General features: G+C 36.3%; 1 protein-coding gene across 4 annotated transcripts in view; it reads left to right on the top strand.

The window, feature by feature from the left end:
• Window positions 1-21,835, top strand: part of SCAPER (S-phase cyclin A associated protein in the ER) — a 197,943-nt gene that overhangs the window by 81,625 nt on the left and 94,483 nt on the right. For all 4 annotated transcript variants that reach the window (XM_067305181.1, XM_067305183.1, XM_067305185.1 and 1 more), the window contains exons 21-22: window positions 11,388-11,524; window positions 15,946-16,011. In XM_067305181.1, coding sequence (XP_067161282.1) covers window positions 11,388-11,524; window positions 15,946-16,011 — 203 coding nt within the window. The remainder of the gene's footprint in view (window positions 1-11,387; window positions 11,525-15,945; window positions 16,012-21,835) is intronic.

Below are 21,835 nucleotides of genomic sequence, written 5' to 3'. Positions count from 1 at the left end.
ATACAAGCAGAGCTGGTGTTCGCCTGAGCTTTAACTTCTAAACGCTTTTTAGGGATGAGGGGTTGCTTTTCTTAAAGAAGTCAAGCTATTTTCTCAGTTATGTGCGTCTCCCGCTAGTTCTTACAGAAGAAATTACTGAGGAAAAGGGATGTGGGAATGTTTTCAGGCCTGACCTTTGCTCTTTGCCTTCAGTATTTACAAGGAGCTTTCTTGTGTAGAGCCTTGGTGATGCCTGGACTTTGTTAAATTTTGTAGATTGACAATGTTTTTGTCAAAAATTAAATGATATATAATTATTGTTTTATTGCTTCAGTCTCAGCAGTATTGGGAAAAATGCTTTTTGCTTTCATTTCTGATTGAGTGTTTAAGTTCTTTTATTTAAATGAACAATGCTATGCTATGAACTCTTTCTGCAACCTTTCTAAAAGTTACGATTAAGCAAAATGGAAAATGACATAATAATAGTAAAGATGAGCATTTTTTTTCATCTCATCTACTAGAGGAGTTTGAGGTATTTATACCTGTGCATATATGGTCTTTTAAAGCTATACAACAGTAGCAATTCTCTTTTTCTTCCTCTGTGTGTGTGTGTGTGTACGTTGCATGCCTACCTGAGCTGTATTGCTAAGCATGTTTTTGACTATTTTATTCTTCATGTCACTGTAAGTATTGAAAGCTCTTAGCGTTCAGTTCCAGGTTCTTCCGTCGTGTTTGATTACTCGGTGCTGTGCAGTAAGGCTTCATGTGGATCTGGGTTTTTTGCAACTATGAACTGTGTGTGCCTCAGGTCTGCAGCCATGGTCTCATTCTGGTGTGTATTTGCACTCCAGTCTCAATTGATTGATTTTATTTTGTTTTTCCCCCTTTCAAACATCTTTTATGGTTCGGATCATCAGTTATGTTCATTAAAATAAGAGGAGATTGTCTTGACTTAGCTATGGTGGTATGTAATATGTAGATCATTTTGAAGTAATACAGTGGTACATACACTTTGATCAGATCTTGAACAGTATTCCTGTTTCTTTTCTCCATAGAATTATAGAATGTGCATTCCATTATAATTTCATTCTTCCTTGGTGTCCGACTGTAGTTTTCCAAATGCAATTTATTTCTGTTTCTGTTCCTTTTTTGTTGAGGGGAAATGTACAATTCATGACAAAATTGTAGTGCTGTGTGACTGCTGTAATAGGAGCCTTTGGAGGAACGAACACTGGGGAGAAGTCCTCTCGCGGGTGCCTTTGTAGTCACATGCGCTGGAGGAAATCACACAGGGCGCAAGCTTTGAAACCTGGAGTGCACAGGGAGTTTCAGAGTTGAGCGAAGGAACGTGGTGTTAAATAAACGCGTTTTGAAATAAAATTTTTAATCGGAAATAAAGTTCTCCAATATATAATAGCAGTACAGGCAAATGGAAACATGACTTGCTCATACCCAACAGACCAGATTTAAAAACAAACACACACACACACAACCACCATGGCCCTATGAACTCATCTGCCTGATTAATCTCTTTTTATCTTGTCCCCAGCAGTAAAAGGGGATTGACGAACTGAATTGTGATTTCATTTTTTCTGTGGAGTTTCATCTGTTACTGTAATGTAATAATGTAGCTGAGACTTTTGCAGTGAGAGGACTGTATTTTTCCTCTCCTTTCTCTTCTGTAGGGTTCAGTGGAAGCAACCTGTAAATCACCTTTAAGCAAAAACCATCCAGATCAGTTAAGCTTCAAGTTAGGGTTGAGTTTACTTTACTTCTTTTTTTTTTTTTTTTTTTTCCTTCTGAGAAACAAAGGGGTTGTTATAGAGTGGTTAAGTGTTACTAGAGGAATGGAGTTAGGCCAAGCATTTGTGGTCCAACATTGTTTACGGATGTTTCATATTTATCGGATAGCTCTAGTCCTTTCTGCATGAGAACTTCTTGGCCTTGTAATTTTACTGTGAATTCGCTGGTCCTGGAAGAAGCTGTCATGCACTATCATGTAATTCTAAAGTTTAATCCATGATGCAGTTTGCAGAACATCTCTCAGTGCTTTGCACATCAATTTGATTTTTTTGCTCTTTGAGCAGCAGTAGCTTTTTATATTTAATATATTATAAAGTGTTGTTGTTCTTGGCAAAAATGTACATGATTAATTGTTTATTGGCTGTGTCTTTAATTGTGATAGATCATTGCCAGCAGCTGCACCTTTCCTCCTTGTGCCTTGGATGCCTTGAATATTCACAGACAGGATAAGAAAAACCGCTGTTGGCAGGGCCCACTGCACTTTCATTTCCCCTGTTCTCCTGCTGCCCTTGCAGCCAGCAGTAATGTCAGGGCCCTCCAGCCTTGGAAGCCTCTTCCCTGCCCTGAAGTACGGTGCTTCCCATGTTCACCGTTCTGGTTCGCATATAAGAAACATAGGAGTTTATGGATATGCTGAGCTTATGGATGAGCAAGGTGACTAGAAGTGCTGTCAGTACTAGCAGTAAGAATAGTATTTAGTATAAACGTGTTAAGAAACATTTTTTGTCCCTCATATAAAAAATTTAATTTTAATTAAATTCAAGAAGCAGATGAAAAAGGTTACTTTTACAATGAAAGTTTAGTCTTTAGTTTCAAATGTGTAATAATTTTTATGCTTTATCTTTATCCTCATTCAAAACTTGAGCATGTTCTAACATAGGAATGTAGTAAATAATTAAAGTCTTGATTTTGAGAGAATAATATGAAAATATTCATTACTTTTTTAAAAAAACATTTCTTCACAAATAAAACACTTGTCATAATTCCTATTAATGGTAACATGTACATACCTCCCTTGTTTTGAATCCTGTCTGTATTTTGGAGTATATTATCACTTCTGGTATGTAATAGCATTTGATCGCATTTGATTTGAGCTTTAATGAGCATTTGTGTTTCAAGCTGTCATTGGTTATAATGCTGAATATCGAATTTTGCATTTGATAGAACTCAGTCTATTGCAGCATGTGTTTTTCATATTAAATATTGTCCTAGCTTATGAGGAAAAAATAAGATACTGAGCAGTTTTGTTAAATATGTCATAAAATCATGAACAAATATTCTTGTGGTGACATGATTTAAAAGTATACCGTAAAAACCTCATGAAAATTTGGCAAATATGTGCTTTAACTGATCCTACACAAGTAAGAAAATGTTATTCCTGACATTGATAATAAATACTGAAACCCCTTTTAAATTATTTTTTGCAATTATAGAATACTGTTTATTTTGAAACAGGTAAAGATGTGTGTTAATCCAAAGGCTGTATGTAGGTTTCAAAATAGCTGCCTATTCATTTGCTATAGCCTTATGTGCCTTACATTTGTACAAAAATACACAGTTTTGTATTGATTTTTTTTCATTAAAATGGTAAATGACTTGTAGCAATTATAATGTGATCTAAGCTAATACAAGTTTTTCTTTATAATCTTCCTTGTTTGGATTATTTTAATATTGATACCAGAGGGAAAGTAAAACAAGCGTTTGGAAGTTCTGAAGACTGAATTTAGGTAAACAGCTGAAGTCAGATATTTTTCAGTTTTGCCTTGGTCTGCAGAATTGGGTTAGAGAACTTATAAGAATGCCTTTTCTTTCCAAACTTGAGGATTCAAAGTTGGAAATAATACAAGAATAATAAGAATAACCAGTCTTACGGTCTTCTGGCATCTCTGCTTCAGTCCTGGCCAGAGTCCAGAAATACAGAAGGGAATGAAAATGAAAAATAATAGGAGAGAAAAAAAATTAAACTTTTCAAATTCCAAGGTCATTTTGGCTCAGTTTTTTGGGTGAAAGTCCAATAGCCGAAAGGGATTTCCATTTATATGAATTGGTTAGTTTACACATAATGGAAGCATAGCTAATGAAGCACTATATCAGATTCTGCGTAAAATGGACTCTACGTTGGAAAGGTCAGGCTTTTACACACTCCTTGTTAGGCAGTAGGATTTAACTCCAGTGCTGCTTTATGGTAGCACAGGGCTCTACGGAGCTTGTAGAAAGCAGTACAAAGTGTTCGATATACTAGGTCACTCCCGTCCATGCCGCACTAGCTGCAGGGTGGATGATTTTCTGAATCTCCCTTCCCTGGCTGTTACTGCTGCTCCTTAGGGCTCGTATATAGGGCTTCTGAGCGCTAGCATGGGGCAGCGTGCGCTCGCGAGAGCGCAGGACCTTCCCTTACGGCTGCCCTGCAGCAACAAATGCCAGGCTGTGATTTTCTTCTCTTGTCCCAAGCAAATACAGATGCTTTAGTACAATATGATCCTGCCTATGCAATCTTGCACCAGCAGAATTCATAAAAAGACAGCACTTACTTAAAAGAAAAAGGAAATAAGTATTTGTGTTATGCTCACTCCTAATTTTAGAATGAGGGAACTTATGTTAAGAAGAATTCTGTGCTTGGCACATTTTACTTGTATAATATTTTATAAATATGCGTCGTAATTTAATAGTGCTACTATAAATATTTGCGAGTTCATTATTTGGTGTTTTTCTGTGAATCATTAGTATTTTACCAATATTTAAAATACGCTAGCTTAAGAAGTGTTTAGTAGAAAATGTTTCTTTGCCTTCACTCTCTGCTTGTTCTCTTTTAATGAAAAATGTGGTGCGCTATAGTGTCTGGATACTTCGGTGGTGTTTCTGTGTTTATTTTGTCCTTCTTCTGGGAGCAGTCTTTTTCTTGTAATAAAATGTTTTTTGTCTTGTAATCTCTTGATACCAGCAAACTGTTTAAGTGGAGCTTATACACTTTAAGCCAAATTCTAGTGTGCTTTAACATATAGCTGCAGACCAGAACTTTGATGTGGTAGCTCTTGTGCAGCCACACAGCAAAATGTAGTCATGTCACAAGAAGGGTTTCAACCGATAGGTAAAACAAAATAGACAGACACAGGTGAATATGGAAGCATGAAAGAAAATAGTCAATGCATATCAGCAGCCTAACTTTTAACTTTTTATAGGGATTATGCCAAAGTAATTTTAAGAGAGGTTTTGTAAGAAAACACTTAAGGAGCTTTTCAGGTTTTTGAAGAACTCTTTTAAAATGTGTGAGAGATAAGGAGAAGACACAAAACTGCTTGTTGGGAAATTTAATGCATCAGTAATGGAGACGGGCATCATGGGACTATTAAAGGTCTTTGGGAATGGCCTTTTACATACAGAGTATGAGATGGGAAAAGACATTGAAAGTGAATAGCAGCTTACATCTAATGCAGAGATCCAAAAGTGTCATAGCCAAAGAGATTGGGTAGGAAAATAGTTTTGCAGCTGTATTCTGGTTCGATAAATACATATATGTCCAACATTTCATCCTTCTAGGTCAGATACACTGATGTTGTTGTAATCAGGACATTAGGGAGAGCTAGACAAGAGTAGTGATCATGTGAATGGGTAACAGATACTGTGAAAATGTATGCTGAAAATTTAATATAAAAAAAAAAGAGGTAAATTTAAGTTTTAAAAAATTAGACATCGCCTGGAAATGAAAGCTTGGAGAGGTAGGTTTATTGCCCAGTTTACACATTTGGAGGGTAGAATACTGATGTTGAACAAAGTGATCATGGAAAGGGATAGCAGGAGCAGACTGGATCCTCATGGGAAGTGAAAAGCAGAGCTTAAAAATGATGGGGAGGTGTTGGGTGGACTGTGTGAGGAGGGCATTGCTAGTGAAGAAAGTCACCCTTGCAACTGGGTTCTTCGTTCACCCGCTCTCCTGCACAGGAGCAAGGCTGTAGGAAGTCGCCCTGGTCTAGGTGGTCTCAGTGAGTGGGACTGAAGTTTTGCGCATATATATATATATATATATATATGCATGTATGTATATGTATGTGTGTGTGTGTGTGGTGACTCTCTCTCTCTCTCTCTCTCTCTCTCTCTCTCTCTCCCCCTCACTCTCTCTCTGTCTAATTTATATATATATATATATGTATGTATGTATGTATCCCTCTTCTATTGTCATGTATTGTATGAAGAGGGTGTCAACTGGGAAGTTTGTTCTCCAGCTGTTGTATTTCACTTGGATGACCAAGGGTCAGAATCCAGGTTATGATGTGGCTTAACTCATCCAGACTGAACTGCACTGTGCACAACCGTATAATGTCTCAGCATTTTGTAGTATTTGCGATGCTTTTCATGGAAAATTTTTGCAATTAAGTTTGTTCTGTAGTCTGAAAAAATTACTGTATTTCAGAGAATATTGATAGTAATGCTGTGATCCTTGTAATATAAACATGTCATATAAGAAAAAGGTAATTTAATGTGTAGAGAAAAACTTATTTGTAAAAAAAAAATGCTTGGTCAACTGAAATTATTAAGTTCAAGATATGAAATGAACTGGATAGTTTTTCTGTTTCAGACAGCTGAATTGGAGTAGGCAATATCCAGCAGGAATGTGACTTCATGGGTGACCTTATTAGTTTTATCTGTAATGGCTTTGGCAACTCGTTTTCTCATGCAGTTTGTAGATGAGACCCATCTGTTGCATTTGGAAAGTTTCAGGACTGTCAGTGACTAAAAGTCAAAACAGTTGGGAATGGAGGAAGAAGAGAGGAAGAGCAAAGACTTTTTTTGTAAATAGTCTAATTTCTATCTTGTCTGCTTTGTTGTGCCTGCAGTTTTACATGTGTATTTATTGTCAGCTCATATCAGCTTGCAGAGTATTGAAACTTGTACAGGAAATTTATTTCAGTTGTTTTAAAAATGTCTTCAGTGTAATATAAGAATTATTAGAGGTCTGCATGGCTTGATTTATAAAAAACTCACATTTCAACACGTGTCTTTACAGAATGCCATTAAATATCAACTTGTATATTTACAAGGTTACTTTCACATTTCATAAGCTTTCTCAACTATAGATAGTTTGCCTCTGGGAAAGAGGTACAGTATATCTTGTAATTTTTAAAAATAACATACTCTTTAATTTTGGTGAATTTTGGTGAATATATGTAAATATCTCTGGAGAGAAGTAACAGGAGTATTTCTACTCTACCGCATTACTGAGCAGTTGCCATACAAGAATATGTAGAGGAAATCATAGTGATGATGATGAATAAAAAGTTCAACTCCTGTTTCCATATTTTGTGGCTGTATCTCATAGTGTATTACAATTAACTGCTCTTTGTGGGACAGATCCTGCCATACTCGTGAAAGCTGAGTAATATCTTACTTTCAATGTGCTTGATCTCAGTTGTACAACTTAGAGGATGAGTTACCAAGTATGAAAAATGATGGCAGAAATCTGATACTTTCTATCACAAGCTGTGATGGTCATTTTGTATCGTGTTAACAGTTTCGCTGTTTCTTAGTCCTATATTCTACATAATGCTTTGAATTTATAACTGGCTAAAGTCTCCAAAGAGCTGATGGTTTCATAATATCTGAGAGTTTGGGGTGATCATCTATCAGGATGTGCTCAGCATGTCACAGAATCAGGCCAGTAATACTTTACCCCTACACATTGTCATGAAAACAACCCCCAAAATGCTGCTGTGGAGAAGGTAAATTAGTCTTAATGTTTCTTACTGCATTTAGCATTTACTTAAAAAAATAAAATTAAAGGTTTTTAGGTAGAAGTGAATGGAACTATTGCTTAAATAAAAGCATTCAGAATAAGAAGCACCAGCTTGACGTGCTGTTGGTGACATACCAAAAAAGTACCTGCTGTAAGTGTATGTTAACCTGTCCAAGCAATGGTTGTGCAAGAAAAATTACTTTTCAAATTAATTATTTGAAGGATTGGATGCACTGTACTTTAGTGTGGCTAAGTGGATTTTAAAATCTTTGGGGGGTTTTGGTGTTGTTTTTTGTCCAAATAACTAGTAGTAGCTTAATAAAACATTGAATAATTATTTTTACACTGCTCTTAAGCATGATATAGCAGCAGCTAGCTTCACAGACTTAAACCGTCATTCAATACTAAGCTATTAGTTATACTTGTTTCACACCTGAATGGTGGTAGATCTGCCCAATGTGATAATCCTACACTTTGATCTGTACCTTCAAAAAGTGACCGGTTTTTTGTGACACGGGGTGTTATTACTCATTAAAATAAGACTAGAGCTGTAGGTATGAAGTTTGATATTAATCCAAACCGCCACTCTTGAAAGCTGAGAAGTCTGAGAACCGTCCTTTGCTGAGGTGCTCGAGTTCAGGTGGACAAAACGTTTTGTAACCACCGTACGGGCTATTGACAGCAAGAGCCCTCTTGGCCCTCCCGGGCCGATAAATGGATCGGCTTGTTGAACTCTGTAGTGCTCTTCGAGTCATCTGTTAAACCACAGATTAGATTAGGAAAGACATCATAGTCTGCGAAGGGGATACGAGGCTTTATCTCCTGCATCGTCCCTCCCGAGCAGAGGCTGGTAGTATTTGCGGTTGCCATCGTGTAGCACGAGGACGGCAGGTTCACCGCACTTCAGTGAAGATGTTCTGCCCCATTTTTAATATGGTGTCCATTTCAAAGCAGAGGATTAACTTCTTTTTATTCTTGCCCTCACTTTGAAGGTATAGTAAAGAGTCTGAAGATCTGATGAATCAAAAAAATCAGTTTCATGTTGAATAAAGATTTAGAATAGTTTTTTTCCTAATAATAGTCTCTGTTAACTTTGTATGGCTATAGTTGCTTCATATTGATATGGCTCATAGGACGTGGTGTAAACTAATGGGAATTTACAGTGCTAAAACTGAATCAGTTTGGAAAGCAGGGGTTTACCTATTGAATCCTATTGATATAATTGTCATACCTTTTTTAATATCTGAGCATCCACAACATGTCAGCAGTTAGGTATCTTGAAGCTTAGTGTAACAAAACGGTAATAAAATCTCAGTAGGTTCTGAACAAGTACTTTTTTTTCTTAACAAGGAAAAACTGGAAACCAACAATTTCCTGTGACCAGGTTTAAAAAAAATAAAAAAATCAAGGGGAAAGCCCGTGAATGCTATTTTTTGAGCAGGAGTCGATGTCGAGGGATGCCTGTCTCTGAGCAGACAAAAATGAACTGGAGTTACAGTTTCCTCACCAGCAGTGGTGTGGTTCATGTCCGGTGCTACTGGCAGTTAGTGAAAACCAACTCAGCAATAATTGGAATACTTTGCTAGTCTTATACAATCATGCTCCAAGGGGACGCAGCCTTTTGAGTTATCCTTAGGAAGCTTTAATGGGGGGAAAATATTTGATCTGAGTATCAGGGAAAAATTATTTATAAAAGCTGTTGGTGGTATTACTGTGACATATGGAAGTGACAGAATTTCTATTGTTTGAACAACAAACATTGTAAAACATAAAACATTGAAAAAATGTTTCAGATGTACTGGGAGTTATACAGGATAGGCAGTGTAACCAACTTAATGTTACGTTTATTTTTAGAATTTACTTAGATTTGCGTGCTTGATTTCCTATGTCTAATATTAATTCAGCATTCATTTTGCATGCATATGATTTAAGATAGAAATTTCAAATACTGTTTTGACCAAATATATATCGCTAGGCTAGATCATGCTATAATGCTTTACAAAAATGAAATAGTCTTTTTCCAGGAAATTTCACAGAGATTTATTTTGTTTTTAACAGGCTTATAAATTTTCTTGAATCAGTGAAAGAACCAGTGAAAGAAAATATAGCTTGTTTTCTGGAAAATATTCTCTATAAATTTTTTAACACTTCACCTTTTACTTCAAATTTTAAGGATACTTAAAAACAGGGAAGGAATAACTTTTGATTGTGTCACTAATAATTTTCAACAATAAATTGTGCCAATAAGCAATGGCACGTTCATCTTCTACTTCAGAATGTGCTCAGTATTCTGTAAAAGACCAAATAGTTGCTATATTAAATATATAGTAAATATATTCTAATAATTGTTGTTAAAGTAGTTATTTTTTGTAATTTGTGATAAGAACCTGATACAATTGGCTTTAAGTAGTCCAAGAAGCCAAAATGCAATGTGGAGGTGTGGTGCTTGCTCGTTGTCATTAAGAAGACATTTCAATAGTGTGAATGTGTCTGTTACAATCTTCTGTTATCAGAGAAGGACTTACAGTATCGTGCAGGACATCAGGTTACCCATGCCGCAGGCTGCCTTCAGTACTGCCCGTGGCCAACCATCATCGTAGCTAAGTTATGGATTGCTTCAGACAGCATTTCCTTCCGTCTTTGAAAACGGTGATGCTTTGCTCTGCCGTCCGTCAGCCCCCAGGCAATGCTGAAGCACATTCTTCTTTCTACTTCATGTGTGTGTCATCTCCCCGGCTCCGGAAGTGTTGCCGAAGAACAGGAAGGGCATCCAGAGCAGGGACACAGGTGACCCAAGAGCAATAGCAGCACTTCCCCAACAGCGGCAGTCGTAGCTGAAACTGTCGTGAAAGATTTTTCTGACTTCAACAACAAAATTAATAAAATTTCTTATACTGAAAGTAAAATAAAAAATATATAACACATTTTCAACCAAAACAGACTGATTAATTGTGGGCATTGTAAAGTTTCAAGTAGTCTTCAAGTTTCAGCCTCCCACTCCAGCTCAGATTCCTTTGAAGTATTCCTAGAAACCTTGTAGAATATCCAGCAGTTGAATCTGGTCCTGAATCTTCTGATTTTGTGTTAAAAATGCACAATAGTTGCATGTAAATACTAGCATCTTGCCTCTTATTGTTTACACGATAAATTAGTTTCTTAGCTGTGTGTACCTGCTAATTATATGGGAGTTTCCTTAGCAACAGAGAATTTGCTTTGAGTGGTGGCTTTTAATTTTACTGTCTCTAAGCTGCTTTGCATTTTTCAGAAAATAAGTGACACTTGCACTTAACGGATAATGTTATAATTAGTCTTTAATCGTTGCTGTAAAATAGTTGTAACAAAATTATCTTAAAACAGTTAGTAGAAATGTCTAGAAGTTAAATGTCACATTACTGCAATAGTTGCATAGGAATAAATGAAGAAAAGTAATTTCTTGTTTTTAGAAATATGTCATCATCCTGACTTATGTACTTTTCACCTTACCTTAGGACAGTTGTTTTTTTTCTATCCCATTTTTCGGCAATTTAGGATTTTAGCCTTAAAGAAGGCATAATATGTTGCACTAAAATAATGAGATAATTGCACATTTTTAAGTTATATTGTGCTCTCCTATCCCCACCCTCCCCAGGTCTTAGAGGGTTTTTCACCGCAGGTTTTTGCCATTATCTAGTAGTTCTATCAGATTTATTTACTTGTATTAACTGTCTAGAATATAAACAGAGTGTTGCTAATACTTGGACTGAATTTTATATAAAAAAATTTTTCTTCGTTTTCTCCACCTTTTGTTAAATATTTACCACTGTTGCTTCCTGGGAAGATTATCTGTAATCTCTGTCACATACTGTAAGATTAAATATTATTGCAATATTTTCTGCAGGAGCACCTGTCACTAAAAAAGTACATTGTGGATATTGTGGTTGAGAGCTCTGTTCCTGTGGAACCATCAAAAGATGGAGAGGAGAAGCAAAAAACGAAAAAGAAAGCTAAAAAACTAAAAGCACGGATGAACTCCAGGTAGTACAAACTTCCTTTAAAAAAAAAAAAAAAAGTTTTTTCTATTTTTTTTTCTAAACTTTACCTTTTGTCCTTTAGCATGAGTGCAATGGAAGGCAGAAAAAAATTTTAAAGTTATTTGCTTTGGGAATGTCTTGAAAATAACACTGATGAGCCTAATTTATGGCCACTTTCTCTGATTGAGAAAGAAAACTGAGTATCGATCTGGAGCCCTTGGTTTCACCTGTTAAGAGCTTTTCTCATAATTGGATGCCAGTGCCCTGCCAAAACTGTAGCCTCTTCTAGCATACAATAGCATGTTTAAAATTGTGTAAACCATGCCTATTTTTCTTTCTAGCTATTGATTTTTAAATGAAGTATCAAAGAAAATCAATAGTAATCAACAAATAGAAGTCAGCCTGCAGTAGTGTCAAATCCCATGGCTAGATTTAATCATTTTTTGTTGCCTGTCACAACAAGAAGAAAGTTAAAAAATATCTTAAAATGGAAAGTGAGTTGTCAGACCTGCAGTATGTCATTAGCCTAAAAAGTGACATCTGCAAATCAGTATGATATGCAACACATCATTATATCATGAACTGCAGTGGCTGTCTTTATAGCTGAAGATCCCCACATGAGGTTAACACTTCAAGTAAGTATTATAACATGCATTTGCATTTATCTTTAAAAATACTTTTTAAAAGGTAAAGTTTATTGTTACATATTTTCTCTTTCTTGTTTTTTAACCGAGGAGGGTTAAAAATAAGAGAAAGATATAAAAGTGAGATAATTTATTAACTCATAATAATTTTGTTAATGGCAAGTTAAACCTTTAAAAATACAATATTTTTACAATTAATTAATGTTTAAAAATGTTTTTCTTCTTTGGATGAGCAAATCCACTGTCTGGATGTCAAATTAGAAGCCACTGTTGCAGTGGGTACTGTTTTCTTCCCTGTTTCTGATTGCTTGAGATGGAGGGTTATTCATATTACCTGTTGATTTACTGCAGCTATTGAGTCCAATTTTACATTCTTACTCAGGAAGTGCTTCTGTTGAATTTAGTCAGAGGTTTGTCAGACCTAGGAATACAAGCTCAAGTCATGGTTTATTACTGGCACTCATAGCTGAGAAAGTTTTTCAGCTTTTTGAATTCTGATGTGCTGACTCATGTGGGAGTCCCACATATTTGTCATCCCAAATTATAAGTAAACCACAGTCACAATGGGGCATCCTTTTTATAAAGGTAGTATACTATTGAAAAATACGGTGAAAGCTTCCATATCTTAGAGGAGTCAAATTAAGGGGACATGAGATGCAAATTCATTCATGCTTATTTTTAGTTTTAAAGAGTGACTAAACTCTTTTATGAGGTTGCTGTCCTTGAAGATAACTGTGAGTCAACAGGAAGATTTCACCATAAATTTTCAAATGTTAACACGAAAGACTTGCTAATAAAGATGTGATTTAGTCCAGTACCAATATGAAGCAAAGGTGGTTACATGGAATTTCAACCAAAAAAATCAATGAGAAAAAGAATGCCATTTGGGAAATTAATTTTAGCTGTGCAAGTCTTGCTTTACTTCTGGAGTTGGTGTAATTGGCACTTTAGTAAGTCGTCACAGGATTGATGACAACTGCCTGGATGGTTCCTGTATGTAAGCTCATTACTGGTAGTATGGGTAGGTTTTCCATACTTAGAAAATGGAGGAGGATTATCTTAAGCTAAGTGGTTAAAGCAAATAAAGCAATAAGCTCACAATTAAAATATGAAATGCTAAATTAATAATATAGTTAATGTCTACTATGTTTCCGTCCAACAATCCAGACAGTAATACCACCAGTTGGCTGGGAGTTATTGCTCAAAATCAACTCAAAACTTAGGTGGGATGTATAGATTAAGTCCCTAATAATTAATGTATTGAGGTTGGTTTGAAGGTGAAGAGCATTTGATGTCCATATTTCACCTAATTTCACAAGTGTTAACAGCAGATTATCTATAAACCACACACGTATTTGCAACTGTTACCTTCTTTAGAAAAAGAAACAGTTGTAACAAAGCCTCCTGTAGCTGAAGATTTGAAATTACATATTCACTTCAGTTCCTAGGCAGCTAGCGCGTTTTAAACTTGGAAGAAATAAGTAACCGCATTAAAATAGGTTCCTGTTGCTCTCCTGAGTTTCTGTATCTTAAATCATGATCACAATATGAAAGCAATGAAGGGCAAAGGTGGAAGAGGGGAGAAATTGTGATCAATGGGTTATTAGATATGTTCAGAATTTTTGTTAGTCTTATTAACAATATTTATAACCCTAAGCCATTAAACTGGTGCTATAGTAGCAACTGATATATAGCTAGGTAAATTATCTCAGGTTAACATGTATGTGCTGCTATCAGAAGAATACTTCAGTGCCTGTGTGGCAGACCAAGGACTGATGAAGCTAACCTCAAGCAGTAGAGGAGTAGTTACCAACTAGAAAGTATATACAGTTGAGATACACTTTGCAATCTATTTTTTTATGGACTGCAGTCATGTGCATTTAGTAATAAATATTTTAGGTGATTATTCATGTTTGACTGACTTTTCTGTGCAAAACTCAAAGCTAAAATGTGTTGTTTTTGGCTAAGAGACAGGAAGGAAGGCAAAAGGTTAATAAAGGAATCTCACCTTCATGTTTTATACTAAATTCAGTTGTGATTAATAGCTTTGTTAATGATCCACAAATCAGAGCTAGTCGTAATGTAACAATATTTGCGTATGGCATGAGTTGTTTAGATTAAGCAAGCTGGGGGAAAATTTGAGTAATTTTGGTAGACTTGGTCCACTTAGGTTAACAGAAAAATATAAAGAAATGTGCAGTGTATGTATCTAAGAGAAAATAAGGAACTACATGTGAAACTTGTCTCAAAGAACCTTGATGAAGTAGAAAAATTCTCTCATGAAGAGAAATTGAAAAGACTGGGATTGTTTAGTTTAGAAAGAAGACAAATGAGAAGAGACCTATTATAACAGAAAATGAAATCAAGGCACAGGAATTAAATTTTTACTAAATTGTTTTGTTGCAGTGTAGCAATGAAACACATTTCCCACTGGAAGTCATCATCCGAATCTTAGAAGAATTTGAGAAAACAGTTGGACATTTGTAAAGCTGGCAGGAATGTCAAATGACAGCAGTTAATATTCAGAATAGCTTGGAAGTTAATATGAAACACCATTTTTTATGGGTGAAAGTTATTTTGGGGCAGACTTTTTTCTACTTTTGTCTTGAGGGGCTTTTGATACCTTCCTTTGGAGTTTGTGATGGGGCCGATTGATAGAGACAGATCACCTATCTAATCACAGATTTAGTCCAGCATGCCAACTGAGTTTCCTTCAGATGTGTTTGCAGAAGTTTTCAAAAGCCCTTCCATCTGAACAGTGGAAAGAAATTTCAGTCAGGAGTGTTGGAGCTGCTTGTTCCACTGGGAACAGAAGTTCAGGCAACTAGAACAGCAGATCGACCTCAAGTCCCTAGAGATCCGTGTTACATCTGTGCAGTCTTCATTTCAGAATAAAAATTGAATGTCAGGGTGTTTTTAATGGATCAAAAGCAAATGTTTTTACTGTCTTCAGAATGGTTCTTCATGACAGGGCTTGACTCTGAGAATTTTTTTTCTCTGTATCACTGTAGTGTCTGTATGTGTTCTGGTGTGTGCGTGCGTGTGTGTGTTTTTATAAAAAAGTTAAGGGTTTACCACTGTGAATCCTACTTTGGTCGATGGACTGGTAATAGTTTTCACCTGATGGCTCAGGTCAGCCAGAGGCAAAGAACCAGTGGTGAAGGAAGTCTTGTCTCATCTTCCCATTCTTTGGCATACAGCCAGAGTGAATAAAACTTTTAAGAGTCTAAACAGGTTTGTGTTTCCAAGTCCTGCTTCCATTTCCCACAGTAAAACAGCCATTCATGGAGGTGTTTACTTCCTTGTTGTACACCTAACAAGGTTCATAATGTTACAGTACAGTCATTAGTTTCATTAAAAAAATAGTTTTCTACCTGTAGATGCAACAAATTATTTGTTAATTTTAATATTTATAGCATACTTATCTTTTGATCTGTTCCACATGTCTAAATTACTAGTATTTTTGTCAGATGAGATAATTATAATAATAAGAGATTGGTTACTGCAGTTCTCTCCCTGTTATATAAGTCACCTGTAACATTTGTTAGCATTTTGAAAATCAACTTAAATCCACCATTTGTGTACTGATGTTATTCTAAAGTAGTAATATTCACCATGAGTTATTACTGGCCAATAGTTAAGCATCAGTTGTGGATTATGACAAGGCAGAAATGTACATTGCTATGAAATAGAAAAAATCAATGGTTAGGATTATCTTGCTGATATTGCATACTGTACACTTTAGACAATAGTCAATAATGATGAATATTTTCTCTTCCAGGGCAAAGGAATATGAAAGCTTGATGGAAGCAAAAAATGCCATCTCTGATTCTCCATACAAAGCAAAGTAAGCATTTTACTTCATATATTTTATGTATCCGTGGGGTTTTTTTTGTTTGTTTGTTTTTTCTGTCTGTACTAGAAGTGCTTCTGAAGTTTCCAGTGGAGTGAGTATGATAAACATCCCATTCAGTATGGGCATGCTGTCACCTTGGATTACAGATCATTCCTAATACAAAAGGTCAGACCTTATAAATGACACTTATTCTGAAGCCACTGTATATCTTAAACCATATAAGATACAGTAGTAAAGATAACATACTCATCTCCTTCTTATCCTGAAGCAAGAAGGTTCCAGCTTTGTCCTTCAAGATTGGTGGCGAAAACTCAGCACTGAAATTCTGGGGCTGAAAATTTCATGTTTAGCCTCAGATACATTCTCCCTTGGGTCAGAAGTGAAGGTTCTTATGGCTAAAGCATAAATGTCTTCTGTCTTGATCTGGCATTGTGTTGTTTAAAGAATAGACCTTTTTATTGTTTAGGATAAGGTTCAGTTGAAAACAGTGGATGTTAACATTAAAACAAGACCTAGTATCACTGACAAATTCCTCCTCTTAGTTTGAAACTTGAAATTACTCCACTTATTCTGTCTTATTCCATTGAAACTGAGTAGAGAAAGATGGTTTGTTAGATACGGAAGACTTGGATTTCCAAAAAGCTTTTGATAAGGTCCCTCGCCGAAGGTTTTAAAGGAAACCATATAGCCATGCCATAAGTGGGAATCAGTTGAAAAACAGAAAACAGTAGGAGCACATGATAAGTCTTGGCAGTGTAGGGAGGTTACCAGTGGAGTTCTGCAGACCTATTCTCTTCAACATATTCACAAGTGACTTGGAAAACTGGGCAAGCAGTGCAGTGACATAGTTTGATGATGGTGCTAAGATATTCAGGATAGTAAGGACAAGAGCTGGACTGGAAAATGCTATAGACAGTGACTAAGCAGTAAAATGGCAGATGAAATTCAGTGCAGATAAATGTTAAGTGGTTGCACATAGGGCAGGGAGAAAAACCCTATCATGTCTTCACATACAATCTGATGGGCTCTGAATTCATGGAAGTGTTAGATAATTCCAAGGATATGTGAGCTCGATATTCTTAGCAGTTGAGAAAGCAAATCTTGTGTTAAAATTCTTTGGAAAGGAGCAAAAACAGAACCAAGAATGTCATTATGTGTAAATGCCTGGCTGATCTACATCTTGAATATTGTGTACACTTCTGGTTCTTCATCTCAGAAGGGATATACTTGAACTGTAAAAGCTTCAGTGAGGGTAACAAAAGATATCAGTAATAACTTCTGTATGAGTGACTAGTAAACTAGGTCTTCTCATTCTAGCAAAAAATGTGATAGAGTGGATGTTAGAGGCCTAGAAGGTTATAAGTGGCATGAGTAAGGTGCCATTTGAATGTTTGCTGTCCTTCTCAATACCAGAATGGGAGAGCAGGAAATGAAGATGGAGCCAAGTTCAAAGAAACCAAAGAAGATTTGTTTTCACACAGCGTGTAGTTAGGTTTATGGAACTCATTGCCAAAAGTCATGCAGATACTGAAAGTTTACTTGGATTCACTGAAGTTTACTAAGTTCTAGAAAACTACATTCAGCTCAAGAAATTCCTAAGGTGAAAATGGGAACAAGAAAGGTATTAGTGAAGAGGATCATGTAGGTTTGCGCTGTTCTTAATTTTCCTGAGACTTCCATTTGCAGTTTGTTGTTAGACCAGGTTTTTGGGCAGATAGTACATCATTCTTACAGCTGTGCTCAAGAAATCTGTTGCAGATCAGTCAAGGCGCTGTTGTATCTCAACAGTTTGATTCAAATACCTTCCTCCTGAAATCATAACAACTTTCCAGGTTGGAGATGTTTGTCTTCAGATTGAGATAATAACCTGTACCAGATCCTGTATGTTTTGTGGTTGCTTCTATCGCTTATAAATTGCTGATATACCTGAAGGTAGCTTTTTTTTCCCCTTTTTTAAAAGTTACTGTTATTTCAGAGGTTCAGAACGTTGTTATTAGGTTTCTGTGGTTGTGTATATAATTAGCCTGTAAACAGTATCTTTCAGCAGTATCTTTGGTCTTTTCAATAGAATTTGAAAACCTGCTGCTGAGTTTCAGTATGTATTTTAAAATAATAAAACCACTCAGGTTTGATGTAGGAAAATGAAACATCTCCACCAGATGGCATACCTACATAAACACACTGAGGAAGAAGGTTTTGTTGTTGGCTTCATTTCTTAATAATCAGCACTTCAGTTTTAAAGATTAATTTTATGTCGGTTTAAGACTTTTAGATTTGTAGTTTCTGTGTTTTGCTTTTCTTTCCTAACAGAAAATAAATTTAAAAAAAAATAGTCTAATTGTCGGCAAGTAGAAATGTGGCATGTTTGACTGACTCCAAAATATTGTTAAGCTGTAATGCTTCCCTTTCAGTTTCTTTCTGACTTCTGATTATGAATGATCTGCTTTACTTTGGTCAGCTCTGTCTCAATTGCAGTGCAACAGAAACTCAAACAGATTTTTAAAAAATATTTTTGTAATGTTGTGACTGATGCTGAATTTACAGTTTTAATTTCTCTTAATTTCTCTTTAGTTAATGAAATGCTGGTATACTTTCAGTCAGAATTTTCTCCTTCCTCTTCTTTCTTATTTCTCTCCGTTCCTGGCTGTGTTCCTGGAGGCCCGTTCAGCACTGTCCTTGGCTTTCCTGCGCTTTCTCAGTGTCTGAATGCAGTAGGTGGTATAATGTGGGGAGTTTTGGAATAAATTTAAGGATCCTTTATGCTGCTTGGTTTTGCTATCTTTTAATCTTTCCTCTTTATTATATCAGTGAACAAATTAATTTTGTTATTTTGAAACCAATGACAATTATTCTAACATAACTTAAAATAAGGGCTATGGAAATTGGGGTTTTATTACAAGGAAGGACTTAAACTGCATATTGCACTCAGTGCACCCATGCACGCACGCATACAGTAATTTGTTGCAGTATTCTGCAACTTCAGTATATGGTCTGATCATTTTTGTTGGTTTCCATTTCTTTCTAAACAGAAATTTGAAAATTACAGGTTAGCTATATCCTGCCTGTGAGTGAATCACGAAGGCGAGAGGCACTAGCTCACAGATTGTGAGCGGTTCGTGGCTCTGCTCCTCCTCGCGTATGTGGATCACCTGAGGCTGGAGTTAGGAGGCATTGCAAGGTGGTGGTCACGGGGAAGGTGCAAGGAGACTCGGCAGCACAGCCAGCTGGTCCAGGGCTGGGCTGTGTGCAGTTCTGCACCAGCATCTAATAGGGCTGCACCCTACTAGGTGTGGATTAGCCTGATGGACACTGTCTAGCCTATTTTCTTGACAGATCTTCTGGGAGTTTTCTTGTGCAGTCTTCAAGTACAGATCTAGTGATCTGGCAGATACTGACATCTAATTTTTTTTAAAATGTAACTTTTTAACATAGTTATCTGAAAGCCATTCTTACTCCAGAATGATGCAACTTTTTACGTATCATCAAGACTTGAGTGTTTGCAAGTGTCCCTGAAGTCGAGGCAGTAGCAATTGGAGCTCAAGTCTGAACTGTCTTTGAAAGAAGAAATAAAGGACTGCCTGCGAGACAACTAGAAGTTTAGTTTATTTCTGTTAAAATTTGTTTACTTTACACAATACATGATATAAAATATAAGAAAGATAGGGATGGGTAGTTTTATATCTCTCTGTAAAGGATAAGATAAGAGGACAAGAAATTCCTTGAGGCAAGAATTTATCCCAGACCATATCTGTTTATATTGAGAAGCATATTTTTACTATAGGGGAAAATGAATAGGAAAACACTTTTTGAACTGAACTAAGCACAGGATCCTGCTTTACCAAAAACAATAGCAAGAAGAAATAGTTGAAAGAAAAAAAAGTAATAGATCTCTACTGAAACATTATGGTATTAATGTGAAGCCATGAGAATAGTTAGACTATTGCCCTTTTAGCCAGAACACAGTGTACTGTGCTATGAGCTACTATTAACTGCTACTGTACCTGGCTGAGAGGGAGCAAGTCCTTGCCAGTACGAGGGGCCGAGCGGCGATCCAACACACGCTCGCAGTAGGTCTGCAAGGTTACTGGGAAAAGTCATGTCACTGAATGAAGGGGGCAAAAACTGAGAATGCCAAATACTGTAGAGAAATAGATGGCAGACTTTTATCTGCCTTTTAATTTCTTTTGCGGGGCGGGGTGAGGGGGGTGCGTTCTTTGTGTCAAAACAAATACCAGTACTTTCTGTTTGTTCCAAAGGAAGGTTTGAGGTATTCAAATTTAGATGGAAGTATACTTACGAACAAAGGAAAACTTCTGTAGTAGGCTGTGGAACTTAAAAATGAAGAAAGAAAGCTTTTAAAAATACCCTTTAAAACATGGCGCAACTGATTTATTTATTTAATGGGTGCAAATGGATTTTAGAATGAAATCATTAAATATAATTGTTTCTTAGGTGTTCTTGCTTATGCCTCATTTCTCCCCTCCACCCTCCCAATCAGTTGTTTGTGTCTTTGCAAACAAGTAAAACCATTTATGGAATGCAATCTCTTATCTGATTTTAGTTTAGTCGTGTTGTCAGTTGTTACAGAAGAAAGACAGAACCCAGAATTAGGCTTTGGCAGGTAAAAGGTTTTTTAGATCACCTTTAAGATTAAGGCACCTTGATATTAGGGGACCACTGATTTCCTGTTGCAGCTCATAGATTGTTTCAGTAGTTCTTGTTTATGGTTTACAGGTTTATAAAACCTTTTGCATCGAAGAAGCATCGGTTCACGTGCTTTCTAAACATTGCACTGAATGGCATTAATTTTAAGAAGCAGACAGGCTTATCCTGCTTTGTTAGACATGGTAGATGTACCTTTTTCAGTTCCAGAGTACTGAATGTGAGTGATTCCTGAGTGGGATTGTGAAAGTTCCAAGTAGTTCTTTGCTAGAAACAGAATATTAGAAGAGAATTGGAACTTTTTTTTAGCATCTATCAAAAAAATTATGTACCCTAATGTGAGGAGCAATAGTTCCAAATACTGCTTTATTTGTTAGGTATTTTCCCTCTGAACTGTTTCCTGCAGCCAGAGGGACTTTCAAGGAAAATGACTACAGTCACTGTTAATCGGGAATAGCCCGTGTGTTGCTCCCTGGATCCTTCCAACTCTCCATTAACTGATTGGTTGCTGGTAGCACTTACGTCATTTTATAAAAGCCTGCAGACTCCTGATGCATTTGTAGTATTAATTTGTATTCTCAGGGGACTGAGCTGAATATAATTATTTAGTTTCCAGGCTATTAAATTAGCCTATCAAAATGTGTGCAGGTGATGTCTCAGTCTGTTTGCAGCACTCTGGTATCCAAGCAGAGCAGATTTAAAACAAGGAGGAAACAACTTCTCGCAGAGTAAGTGTGTTATTTGCACTTAATTAGTATCTTTTAATCCAAAGGCTCTATGTTTCAGCATTAAAGCAATCTACAGGAATAAAGTGTAGTTATCATTCCTTAATACAAGTAGGGAAAGTAAAGAAAGATTGTCATATGCCTAAAGGGAGTTAGCAAGACCGTAGGAAAAAAAAAACCCAAAACGTAACCCCCTAGTCTAATATTTCAGCTGCTAACTAACACACTCTCCTCATGCAAGAAGGAATATATATATATTTTCCACTTGTTTTTCACTTCTTCCTTTTTTATACTGCATAAAGGAGTACTTCAGATAGTATGGAAATCAGAACCACTGTTACCCTGAAAAGGGAATGCAATAAAAAGAGAAAAAATTGGAAATTAAAAATAATTTCCTGTAAGAGTCTCCTGGAGAAGACACAGGAGTG

The sequence above is a fragment of the Apteryx mantelli genome, chromosome 15, assembly GCF_036417845.1.
Source record: "Apteryx mantelli isolate bAptMan1 chromosome 15, bAptMan1.hap1, whole genome shotgun sequence".
Taxonomy (NCBI): Eukaryota; Metazoa; Chordata; class Aves; order Apterygiformes; family Apterygidae; genus Apteryx; species Apteryx mantelli.
Note: the sequence above shows the minus strand (reverse complement) of the source record. Positions and strands in the feature narration are given on the sequence as shown.